General features: G+C 36.5%; 1 protein-coding gene across 1 annotated transcript; it reads left to right on the top strand.

Moving 5' to 3' along the window:
• The first annotated feature begins 11,000 nt into the window (after window positions 1-11,000).
• Window positions 11,001-11,888, top strand: LOC112748197 (uncharacterized). The gene has a single exon (XM_025796406.1). The coding sequence runs from the start codon at window positions 11,001-11,003 to the stop codon at window positions 11,886-11,888; it is 888 nt and encodes a 295-aa protein (XP_025652191.1).
• The last annotated feature ends 1,501 nt before the right edge of the window (window positions 11,889-13,389 follow it).

Here is a 13,389-nt window from a genome sequence, read left to right as displayed (position 1 = left end):
AAGCTCATGGAGCTTGGTATGAATGACTTAGTTCTTTCTTTTTGAAAAATGAATTTCAAAGAGGCACCACAGACACTACTCTGTTTATTAAAAAATGATTCCTTCATTTTGGTCCAAATTTATGCTAATGACATCATTTTTGGATCAGCTAATGAAACCCTTTGTACTGAATTTGGAAAACTCATGACAAGTGAATTTGACATGAATATGACGGGTGAACTTAATTTCTTCCTTGGGCTTCAAATAAAGAAAACTAAAAATGGAATTTTTATTCATCAAGAGAAGTATGCCAAGGAATTAGTTAAGAAATTCGGGATGGAAATGGCAAACCTATGGGAACACCCATACATCCTCACTCTAAGTTAGAAAAGGGTGAAACTAAAAAAGATGTAGATAAAACTAGGTATAGAGGGAAGATTGGTTCTCTTATGTATCTAACATCCTCTAGACTCAATATTGTACAAAGTGTTAGAATTTGCTCTAGACTCCAGTTACAACTGAAAGAATCACATCTTACTACAGTTAAAAGGATCATTAGATATGTTCATGGCACATCTAATTTTGGTTTATGGTACCCCAAGACTAATGAGTTTTCTGCAGTTGGTTATTGTGGCACAGACTTTTCCAGAGACAGAGTTGATAGAAGAAGTACATCAGACATATGCTGCTTTCTTGGAAGGTCTTTGAATGTCTGGTCTAGTAAGAAGCAATATACAGTGGCTTTATCCACTGCTAAGGCTCAGTATATTGCTGCCTCCTCGTATTGTTCTCAGCTTCTTTGGTTGAAAACTCAACTTGCTTATTACAAATTAAATGCTGAAAATATTCCTTTATTGTGCGACAACATGAGTGCTATAAATATTTCCAAAAATTTAGTTTTGCGCTCAAGAACTAAACATATTGAAGTGAGATTTCACTCAATAAGGAAACATGTTCAAAAGGGAAACATTAGCATTCAATTTGTTAAATCAGAGGATCAATTAGCTGATATTTGCACCAAACCTCTAGCTGAGGATAGACTTTGTAAGCTTAGAACTAATCTAGGCATTATGTGTTATGATTCCTTATTTGAGCCTTAATGATGTGTTTGTTGAAATTTTGTCTCTCAGGTTGGAAGGAGACAATTCTGGGCAAGTAACCAAATTTCTCTCTTTATAACTCCCTCCACCATCTCTTAGGTTTCTCCCCACCATCATCATTGTTTTAATTCTTGCAAAACCCTTGCTCCACAACAATGAGGAAGAAAACTGTACTTCAAAAGAGTCCTCATGACAAAATCTACAAACTTCCAGATAATCCAAAGACCTCATCTCGTTCCAAAAACCCAACTTTTACATCTTCTCCTTCTCTGTCAACATCTCCTCCTCGCACTGATCCAATGGCTCACACCAAAACTACTCTAAAGTATCCTTCTTCTTCCAAGCCAATGGCTCCACCTAGTGGTCCTTCTCGTCCAAGCACGTCGAAGGGGAAGCGTCCTGCTACTGAGAAACCTGCAACTGAACCATCAAGACCTAAACCTAGGTCAATTTGTCAACGTCCTCAAAGAGGTAACCCTCGTATCCCTCTTAAATCTGTTAAGGAACCTTCCATTGATTCTTTTGAACACAAATCACAATTTATGACCTCTCACTCCAACTACCACCCTCACCGTTTTCGTTCGGCCATGAACCATGATTTTTATGAGGGTGTTGTCATTCATCGACCTAGTTGTCCCACTTTTCTGGCTAATTTACCAATCTTGAAAAAGAAAGGTTTTGTTTTTGCTAAAAATATTGAGTTTTTGGACTGGCACCATATTTTCAAAATCAAAAAGTCTGTTTATCCTATCTTAATTAGAGAGTTCTATGCCAATATGCCTACCATGAGGGCAGTATTCATTCATATATCAAAGGCCGTGATCTTGTTTTGAATAATAAATCCATTAGTGACTCTCTTAAATACACTTATGTTGGGGCTTGTGCTTATACCTCTGGTAAGTGGGATGAGGGGTTGGGTGTTTCCTATAAAGATGCTCTAGCTCATGTATGTGAAAATATCTCTATGATTGATGGCCTAACACTAACTCACTAAGTCCTTGGTCATCTTTGTGCTCAGTTGCATCGTATAGTGAACCACATTATCCTTTCTCAAAGCGGTTCGTATCAAAGGGTATCTTTCTGTGATACTTTGATTTTATATGCTATCTTCACAAAATCTGAAATTTCTTTTGCATACTTAATGGTGAGGTATATGTTTAATTGCATAAGGAGTAACAAAAATATATCTCTTCCTTATGGCATGTTCTTAACTTGTATTTTTGAACAATTTGGTGTTGACTTGTCAAATGAGTCTTATGAAAATAGACACTCATATCTAAAAGGAGGTGGTTCAGTGAAATAGCAAAAAAAAGGGCCTACTCGAACTGAAAAGGTGGTCCTTGATGATGATGATGATGATGATGACTATGATCCTGATGAATCTCATCCTCCCTCTGCCTCGGAGACTTCTGGTTCCGCTGGTCATAAATCACTTTTATATGGAGTTGTGAAGGATGTTGTCCAAGAGTTTGTCTCTCAATCAAACCATCTGATTTCTATAAGCAAAGAACAGAAGAAACTTGTTGCCAAATATGAAAATTTCCTCAAAAAGTTCAGAGACAGAATGACAGTTCTTATGAAATTCATTGACAACATTCATTAGGATGACACCATGGCCACTGACTAAGAACAACCTGCTGATTTTAGGAGGATGGTTTAGATGCTTGAAAATGTCTTTTGTTGCTGATCTATGAATTTAGATATTTTGTCTCTTTGAACATTTATAGTTTGTTTAAGACTCTTTTTTTTTATGGATGACTATAACCAATTAACTACTGTTTTATTTTGTTTTGTTATTATCTAGTTCTTAATGGAACTTGAATTCTAACTAACTCTGTTGCAGGTCCATGTTTGATTGCATTGTCTCTCTTGATAACAAAAGGGGGAGTAGTAGTGATGATCATATTTTGTTTTTATGACTATTTTGAGGCTGATTTGATGACTTTTTTATTGAAAATCCCTTATCTAAATGTATGTAAAATTATTAGGATATGATTAGGCATACTCTATTTTGGAGCTCAAAATAATTTAGTTGACATGCTCTATTTCAAGTACACACTCTGTTTTGGAACTCTTGAAGGATTGCTTAATTCCAATTTATAATCTGTGCATAAATATGGAAGGTGCTTGGTTACATTGGTTAAAATTGTGATACCAAAATATGTGTGTACAAGATTTTATGTGCTATAAATAGTGTTCTATTTTATGTAAATACCTAAACAGGAAACTAAAAAAGAGCACAAAGTCAGGGAAAGCAATCATTGAGAAAGAAAGCGGGAGCACATCAAAATTATCAAATGTCATCAAAGGGAAGTTCATTATTTCTATCTAATTCAATTCGGTTGATTCTATCCTTTGAAATTATGTTTGTCATCAAGGGAGAGATTGTTGAGTTTAGAATACAATTAAGTTAATGATGATGACAAACATTAAGTTATTGGGTTAAACACCCAATTGGGTTTTAATTGTTTTATTTTAGTGATGTAGGCCCAAATAATTTTGTAGCAGTCCAAAGAAATGAAGCTACGACCTCAAGCATTCTGAATGAAATGTTGACCCACAAACCAAGCCCAATTATTACCAAGTATCATTAAATCAAATCTCAGCCAAAGTTCACTTGTGCAGTTCGGGTAAATGAGAGAGAGAGAGAAAGAAAAAGAAAGCTTCTTCCTCAAGTCCATACACAAGAGAAGAAAGAAAGAGAGAGGTTAACCAAGAAAACATTGTCAAATCACACTAATCAATGGCATGTTAAGCTAAGTCAGAGGTTAAAGGTAAATAATTTCTTTTTTCATGCAAGTTAATTTTTTCACTTCTCCTCCTTCTCTCTGCAACGCCAATTTTGGGAAAGTTGAAGAAAATGGTGGTTGATTTGTTTTGCTATAAATCAAAGGCTCAAATTGTTACTTGGGGCCAAAGCACATTCTCAAGGGTGTGGATATGGGATTATCACTGAGCAAACCATTTTGTGCTACTCTGCACTCCTTGGTCAAACAAACAACCATATTTGTAATTCCTAATTTTTGGGTTTGATTGAAGAAAGAGAAAGGATGATCTCTGAAAGATCAGAGTCCAAGATGTTGACTCTGAAGGAACTCTAGCTGTGTCTCAAGATCAAGATACAAAAAGAAAATTGATTCTCATCAGAGCTTAAGGAGAGAGAACCCGAGAGAGAAAGCAAAGTGTGAAACCTCACTATTGAATTTAAAGTCTTGGAAGCATTACATCTACACTAAAGGGAGCACTCCGCTAAGATGAAGTGCAAAGTCTTGAGTTTTGTTGTTGGGTTCAGTTCATAGTATTAAAGATGTTATTCATCATCTCCTTCAAGTTTTAATGTTTTGTATTTCAGTTTCAATGTATATATTTCTTTGTTTTCTTTGAGAGGTAAAAGGCAAGAAAGAGAGGTGATGAGCGGATATTTTATATGCTTTTTGGCATCATTTTCATATAGTTTTCATTATGTTTTGTTTAATTTTATTATGTTTTCATAGGTTTTAGTGCAAAATTCACATTTTCGGATTTCACTTTGAGTTTGTGTGTTTTATGGTGATTTCAAGTATTTTCTGACTGAAAGTAAGGAGCTTGAGCAGAAGCCTGATTCAGAAGCACAGAAAGGACTGCAGATGTTGTCAGGATCTGACCTCCGTGCACTCAAAGGAGCTTTTCTGGAGCTACAGAAGTCAAAATGGCGCGCTTTCAACGGCTATGGAAAGCTAACATTCAGGGCTTTCCATAAATATATAATAGTATATACTTTATTTCGGAAATGAAGGCCCCAAAACTGGCGTTCAATGCTAGCCATCAGCCCCATTCCTGGCGTCCAGCGCCCACAGGGGAGCAACTGGAGTTCAACGCCCAAAAGGGGGTCCCTAGCCAGCGTTCAACGCTCCTAAGGGACATTATCACGTGGAAAACACTTAAGCTCAGCCTAAACACTCACCAAGTGGGCCCCGGAAGTGGATTTTTGCACTATCAACTTAGTTTACCTTATTTCTGTAATCCTTAGTCATTAAATTAGTATTTATACACAATAGGTTACCATTGTTAGAGACTCTTGCCCACTTTCACATTTACCATTGTATTTTTCTATCAGCATGAGTCACTAAACCTCTTAGGTTAAGGTTAGGAGCTCTTCTGATTTTCATGAATTAATAAAAAAGGGATGATCCGTGACAATCATCTTCATTCTACATGGGTTCAGTGTGAGTCCTTAATAACCATAGATCACTGAACCACTAGCTTGATTATATATCTCTTAGACGGCAAATCCAGGACTTCGTTAGGGACTTCTCGAGACACCAGTTCAGCCGAGGTATGAGGAGATTAGGGTCTTTGTGGTAGAGGCTAGAACCAAAGAAGAAGCATTCTCTGATCCGGAAGATTCGACCTTGTCTGTGGCATTTTGAGTAGGATCACCAAAGGGATGAACTGCAGAAGCTTCACCCTCAGTCAGATTGGGCGCCCACTAAACCGGCGTTCGGCCTGAAGGAGGAAGATTGGCGGCCATTAAACCGGCGTTGATCACTTACAGCCTGCCATGGAAAGAATCACTCACAGTTGGAGAAAGACAGTTGGAAAGGTTGATCTAGAAGAATGAAGCATCTCCGAAGCCTCAACCATTCTCTTATCACTGGTTTCACTCAAATTAAGTAATTTCATCCATATTCCTGTTTTATGCGTTTATCTCAATAAACTATCTTTTCTAATCACCTGACTAAGATCTAAAAGGTGTCCATATCTTGATTCAAGCCAACAATCTCCGTGGGATCGACCCTGACTCACCTCAGGTATTACTTGGACGACCCAGTGCACTTGCTGGTTTAGTTGTGCGAGTTCTTATTTCGCGCACCAAGAGGCATTGAGAAAAAGCCAAACAGTGAAAAAGGCTAAGAGATACACTTGAGAGAAAAGTCAAGAGTGATTTCAGATTTCTTTTGATTGTATTTTCTGTCTTGTGTCATGTACCTGAGAGGTATCCCTTGCTAAGTTGGGTAAGCACTTAGTGTGGTGAGTCTAGGTATTAGCATAGTCAAGTCAAGTTTATGTTAAAGCTTGTGTGTCCAGATATGATTGAATTGAGTCCTAAGGAATTGGTGTATGTAATACTTGGATTATAGTGAAAATTCTACCAATGTTGTGGTGGAGTCTGGATATAGATTGCATTGCATAAGACAACTGAACCAAGATATATGGCTGTGCCACCTTCTTTTTTTCTGTTCTAGTTCTATTTTTCTGGATTTTATGAGATAAAATAAAATTATCTCTTAATTTATCCGTTGTGCAGATCAACAGAAATTATATTTAAAGTTCTTCAACAAAAGACTTAATAATTCAAAGTTAAAGAAGGTCATAGATTCAACCCCTTTCTCTAAGTTTTTTGGAGGCTTCAAACTTAAATCGAAGAATACATTCAAACAATTCCTACTTACACTATAATTGAAGAATACATCAAAATCCTTCGCGGATAAAATTTATTACATCCAAACCTCTCTAGATGGAGTACTTTCTATATTTCATTATATTATTATATTATAGGCATAGCCATGCATATAATTTATATGTATGAAGCTGAATAGGATAACAATTATATATATGAAATTGTTATAAAATAATAGACTGACTCACTCGGTATTCAAATGAATATAAAAATGCAACGAAATAACTAGAGAAAATTTTACGTCATCATTAAAGGAAAAAAATCTATATGAAAAAATTTATGCAAATTCGATTGAGATTCTTGGATGAAAAATATATTAATTAGGGATATAATTATTTATGTATTTTTTATATTAACTTAATTTTTTAAAAGAAATAATTTTATAATATTAAAATTTTTATGACTTAAAATTTTAGTATTTGATCTTTGTTAATTTTAAAAAAAAAAATTTAACAAAAGGTCAATAAAAAAGAGAAAAAAAAGACTATGCAAAAATTCTAACAAATCTAAAAAAAATTAAATATAATAAAAATAAAATTATTTAGGTATCTTATCCTATCAACATAAATTTTTTAAAAAAGTGATCCCACAAAAATATTTAATATATCAAAATTGAATCAATAAATTTATACTGCGTTTGAATAATATTCTCCTAGATAGCTAAAGTTAGGATGAGTGGATATTAAAAATAAATCCACCAATTAGTTGCTTCCGATATTGAGTCACATTTTATATGTGAATTGTTTCCCACGTTATCATTTCTGAACATAATGTAACAAAATATATTAAAAATAAGGTAACTATTCTCGTGAAGATGTCAAAAATATTTTTTTATGATGATTTTTGTTTAAAAAATATAACTTATTTATTTAGTAACATTTTAAATAAAGGTAACACTTTTATTTTAAATAAAATCAAGCCCTACAATCTATTATTTAATAGTTAAAATGATATATTTTCACACGATGATAATCATTAAATTTTCGTTGGAATAGCTACCTACAAATAAAACCAATTAACTTGATTAGGAGCACTGATCATCCACTAAACTATAGATATTAATATTGTTAGTCGGTCCAATGAAGGACCTTTCATTTGATTGATGTGAATTGGAATTGTACCCAAATTAATATTAATTTCTTTATGACTTTACTAATCTTTGATAGTTTAATCCTATCTTCTAATAAAAAGTATAGATATTAATATATGTATCCTATGGCTGGAGCTACTGACCCTTCCATACCATCACTAAGCAAATTATTATTATTATTATTATTATTATTATTATTATTATTATTATTATTATTATTATTATTATGCGTTCAGCTACTTTAAACTATATTAAAGTTACTAATCTAGTAACACATGTCATATGTATCCAGGTTCCTTAAACGAATTAAAAGAAATTGAAGTTTGGAAAATAAAACTTTTGGTGAATGTAGAGTACCCACAGAAACATATCATTGAAAATTAAAATAAGAGAAACTAATTAAGTACCGTGTAAATGCATGAGGGGAGTAAATCCCATAGTGGTCCCTGAGATTAACGTCGTACATTAAAATCATTCTTGAAATTTTAATTGCACTAATTATGTTTCTGAGATTGAAAAAATTGTATCATAGTAGTCCTTGATCCGTTTTTCGTTAACGAAGCGCTGACGTAACTTGATGATGTGGACCTCTGATGACACGTATCACCTCATGGTTTAGTCACGTATAACGGTACGATGACATGTCGGTCAACGACACATGACATGCTGATATGGATGAGTATGCCACATGTTACAATGTTATTTTGCCACGTGTCAGATTATGCAACGTGTTGCAATGTTATTTGTCCACGTGTCATCCACTATGTCATCGTTACATGTGCACCAAATTGGTCTCTTACTTTGCATCAAATGACTCATTTTAGTCCCTGAAATTGAATGTCATGCACCAAATTAGTCCCTTCATCAGTTTTTTTTTTCATTTTTTTATAAATTTAAAATTCTCAATATTGTTTTATACACTAATTTTAATTATATATTTTATTATACATATTTTATAATAAATTTTTTAATTAATAATATTAACTTGTATCATTAGAGTACACGTTAACTAAAACCAAAACTTTATTATTGTCTCTTGTGTTTATTTGTATCTGTTTTAATACTGTTCAAGTCATGGTTACAATAAGTACTTATATTGATTAATAGTGTAATATATGAAAAAGCCGCCTAACTAAGTTATAGATAAAATGAATTATTATAATCGACAGTATAAATCTATCTTATTAATTTAGTGAGAAGTTAATTATATAGGAAATCGGACATTCTTAAAATAGATGGGAATAATAAATTTATATTAGTTAATAAGTGCCTTATCAAATATTCGTAAAATATTTATTAAAGTGAGAAAAAACTAATGAAAGGACTAATTTGGTGCATGGCATTGAATTTCAGGGACTAAAATGAGTCATTTGATGTAAAGTAAGGGACCAATTTAGTGCACATGTAACGATGACATAGTGGATGACACGTGGAGAAATAGCATTGCAACATGTGGCATAATCTGACACGTGGCAAAATAGCATTGTGACACGTGGCATACCCACCCACGTTATCATACCGTTATACGTGGCCAAACCATGAGGTGACACGTGTCACCAAATGTCCACATCATTAAGCCAATTCAGCGCGTCGTTAATGAAAAATGGGTCAGGGACTACTATGATGCAATTTTTCCAATCTCAGAGACGTAATTGGTGCAATTGGAATCTTAGGGACGATTTTGATGCACAGCATCAATCTCGATGACCACTATAGGGATTTACTTGCACGACGGAACTTTTATTCTCTTAGTTTATTATGATTATGATATTAATTAATAATGAATTTGTATTAACAAAAAATAATATGTAGAAGAAAATATTTATCTTTTATTATTTATTATATAGGTTAGTTGCAATTAATATAAATCAGATTTTTAATTTAAAAATGAGAGAAAAAGAACAAATACGTTTTTGACCTTTTGGCCCATGGATATTTAAATTCTTGAAAATTTAAAAATATATTTAAATTTCTGACCTTTTCAAAACCTGGACACATCAATCCCTCTGTTCATTTGGGCCTGTCAGACCCAACGGAAAAATTAAATGTGGCTTCCGTTGTCCTGATTTGGCCGATATACGGATGCACATGTGGGAAAGTTTTTGAAATGAGACAAATTAGACCCAAGGATCGATATATCCAGGTTTTGAAAAGATTAAAAACTTAAATGTACTTTCAAATTTTCAGGGACTTAAATATCCGCCGACCAAAAGATTAAGGACCTATTTGTCCTTTTCTCTAAAAATTATAAGTTTGATATTATATACTAATAAATTATGGACTTCAAATGATAATAAAAAAATTTACGTTACCGGTTGTTAATTAGTTATTATGCAATATATCATCACTCATCACCCTTTTTTAATATAATTTGAAAGGAATAAAAAATATATCCTAACCCAACAAATAAAAGTCAGGCCCAATAATCCAAAAGGCCCATCAATAAAGGTGGATTTATTGAAATACCCGACCTCTTCAAAGAGGTCGGACAATGACCTAGAAGCCCAGCTTAACCTGGCGTAACCACCTCCATAAAGTCTCTCTAACTAACGCTATCTCATCTAAAAGGTAGATCCTAACAAACTCCCAAGATAAAGAAAATGCTTATCTATCAGAAAAGATAGAACTACTCTAACAAAGGTGGTTACCTACTCTATTATAAATACACTGGAGCTCTCAGGTATAACACACGCTTTACTCTACTAAAAACCTGCCCAAAACCCTTGCTAACTTAAGCATCTGAGTCTCTTGCAGGTACCACTTCCTAACCTCCTCACGAGAAACTCAGACAGGCAGCACCTCAGCATCCCAAGTCGGACGCTGCCCCTCAAAGGGACTTGGACCTCACATTCAAGCCCAAATCAACGTTTCAAGTAACCCTCGGAATATTGGCGCCGTTGCCGGAGACATGAAAGTCATCCCACAACCATGGCAGACAACCAACTCGAGGACGATCATATCGCATCCGAACCCAAGCAAGAAGCTCAGCCAGAAGATCACGTCGTCATGCTCCCCCCTCCACAGCCACATACGAAAGGACCCCACAGAGAAGGGCCTTCGGAAAACCCTTATCCAAGGAGGATCCATTCTGAGTACGCCGCCCCAGGAACGAAGATCATCCCCACGCGACAGAGATATTGAACATGGTCCATGGACAGCAAGATCGCTTGAGACAGCTCGAACACGAGGCTGAGCGACAACGTAATAAGAGGCTGAACGAGAATTCTGAAGAGAAGTAAAAAGACGTAGGGAGTTGGAAGAAAATATCCAGAAGATAGAGGCCGATCTTCAAAGTCGGGCCACCAGGTCAGAAAGTCCCTTGGGAGGGCAAGATCCGTTCACAGAAGAGATCATGAAGGCTAAAGTTCCTAGGAGCTTCAAATAGCTCGACATGGATCTCTATGACGGAACGTCCGATCCAAGCCACCATCTCAGTAATTTCAGAAGCCGAATATACTTGGCCGACGCCTTCGACGCCACTCGTTGCAAGGCCTTTCCGACTACTCTAACCAAGACCGCAATGAAATGGTTTGACGGCCTGCCCCCCAGGTCAGTCACTAGCTTTGACGACCTGGCCAGAAATTTTTTTACCAAATTCTCCGTCCAGAAAGACAAAATGAAGCACGCCCCGAGCCTACTAGGAGTAAAGCAAAAGGTCAGGGAGACCCTTCGCGACTACATGGAAAGATTCAACAAAGCTTGCTTGGAAATTCAGAATCTACCAACTGAAGTTATAATTATGGGTCTGGTCAATGGCCTCAAAGAAGGACCATTCTCTCAATCCATATCCAAAAAATACCCGACTTCTTTGAACGAGATCCAAGAAAGGGCAAAAAAATATATCAACATTGAAGAAAACTCTCGACTTAGAGAACCTCCCCTTCGATCCAACCTACCCTACTATCCAAGCCAGGACAAAGAAAGGGAGCCCAAGAAGAAAGAAGAGCAAAGTGTGGAAAAGCCTCGAAAGTACCACAACTACACCCCTCTAAGGGTTTCCCTAGTCGATGTCTATAGGGAGATATGCCACATGGAGAAGCTTCCGCCTCCCCATTCGATTAAACATAAGAAAGCTGGAAGTCGGACTAAATATTGTGAGTATCACAAGCTATACGGGCACCCCACTAATGAATGCTATGATCTCAAGAATGTCATCAAAAAGTTGGCCAGGGAAGGCCGACTTGATAGATACCTGGCAGACAGGTCGGACGACCCGAGGAAGAGAATAAGGGATGAAGAAGGAGGACGACCATATTGCCCTCCTCACACCCCTGAATGACATATACATATGATCAATGGTGGATTCGGGGGGAGGAGGAATATCAAAATCCTCGCGAAAAAGACACCTCAAGGAAGTATATCAAGTCAGACAGAATGATCGATTACTCGACTTGCCCACCATCTCCTTCACTAAAGAAGATGCTCAAGGAATAATACCCAAGCACGATGATATAGTGGTAATAACTATGATCCTAGCAAACGCTAACCTACACTAGACCTTGGTAGATGAAGGCAGCTCAGCGGAGATCCTGTTTAAGCCTGCCTTCGATAAGCTCAGGTTAGAGGAAAAGGATCTAAGGGCATACTCGAACAGCCTCTTTAGACTAGGAGATACCCCGATTTGACCTCTGGGTTACATCTCATTGTACACCATCTTCGGAAAAAGATCAAGATCAAGGACACTAGGTGTCGACTTCATTGTGGTCAGCGAAAATTCAGCATACAATGCCCTAATAGGACGGACGACCCTGAACCGACTTGCAGCTCTGTTTCCACCCCCACTTCTCTGCATGAAGTTTCCCACAGCTGAAGAAGTTGTCACTATTAAAGGAGATCAAAGGCTAGCAAGAAAATGCTATAATGAGAGCCTCAGTTTAAAAGGCAGCTCAGAGGGGGAAAGAAGTCAATACAATTGAATTAGGCGGAGTCTGAGTTCGAGAAGAAATATGACCCCAACCAGAAAGCAAAACAGAAGAGATATAAATCGGAGACCACCCCAACAAAACAACGAGTATAGGGGCAAACCTGGAGGAAAGCCTAAAGAAATAGCTCGTGGAATTATTGAGAAGAAACTCCGATCTCTTTGCCTGAAAAGTCTCTGACATGCCGAGTATAGCTCCCAACCTGATGTACCATAAGCTTGCTGTGTACCCAGGTTCCCAACCTGTTCAGCAGAAGCGAAGAAAGCTCGGACCAGAGTGAACACAAGTCGTAGAAGAACAAATACAAGCCCTATTGGAGGCAGAGTTTATAAGGGAGGTTAAATATCCGCTGTGGTTAGCCAACGTCGTGCTGGTGAAAAAACAAAATAAAAAGTGGAGAATGTGTGTCGATTATACCGACCTCAATAAAGTCTGCCCTAAGGACCCTTATCCACTTCCCAGCATAAACGCTCTGGTCGACTCAGTATCGAGCTATAGATACCTATCTTTTATGGATGCCTACTCGAGATACAATTAAATCTCGGTGTATAAGCCAGACCAAGAAAAAATCCCATTCATAACTCCAAAGGCAAACTACTGCTACATAGTGATGCCCTTTGGATTAAAGAATGCAAGAGTCACCTACCAACGATTGATGAATGAAGTGTTTTCCTCTCACAAAGGAAAACTCATGGAAGTATATGTGGATGACATGCTCGTAAAGACCAAATAGGACGGAACACTATTGTCCGACATCTCAGAAGTATTCTCCACTTTACGAAAGCATGAAATGAGGTTAAACCCCTCAAAGTGCCTTTGCAGTAGAAGCTGGAAAGTTCTTAGGGTTTATGCTGACTA

This window comes from Arachis hypogaea, chromosome 15, assembly GCF_003086295.3.
Source record: "Arachis hypogaea cultivar Tifrunner chromosome 15, arahy.Tifrunner.gnm2.J5K5, whole genome shotgun sequence".
NCBI classification, from domain to species: Eukaryota; Viridiplantae; Streptophyta; class Magnoliopsida; order Fabales; family Fabaceae; genus Arachis; species Arachis hypogaea.
The sequence above is the reverse complement of the archived record's forward strand: the minus strand, read 5'-3'. Positions and strand labels throughout refer to the sequence as shown.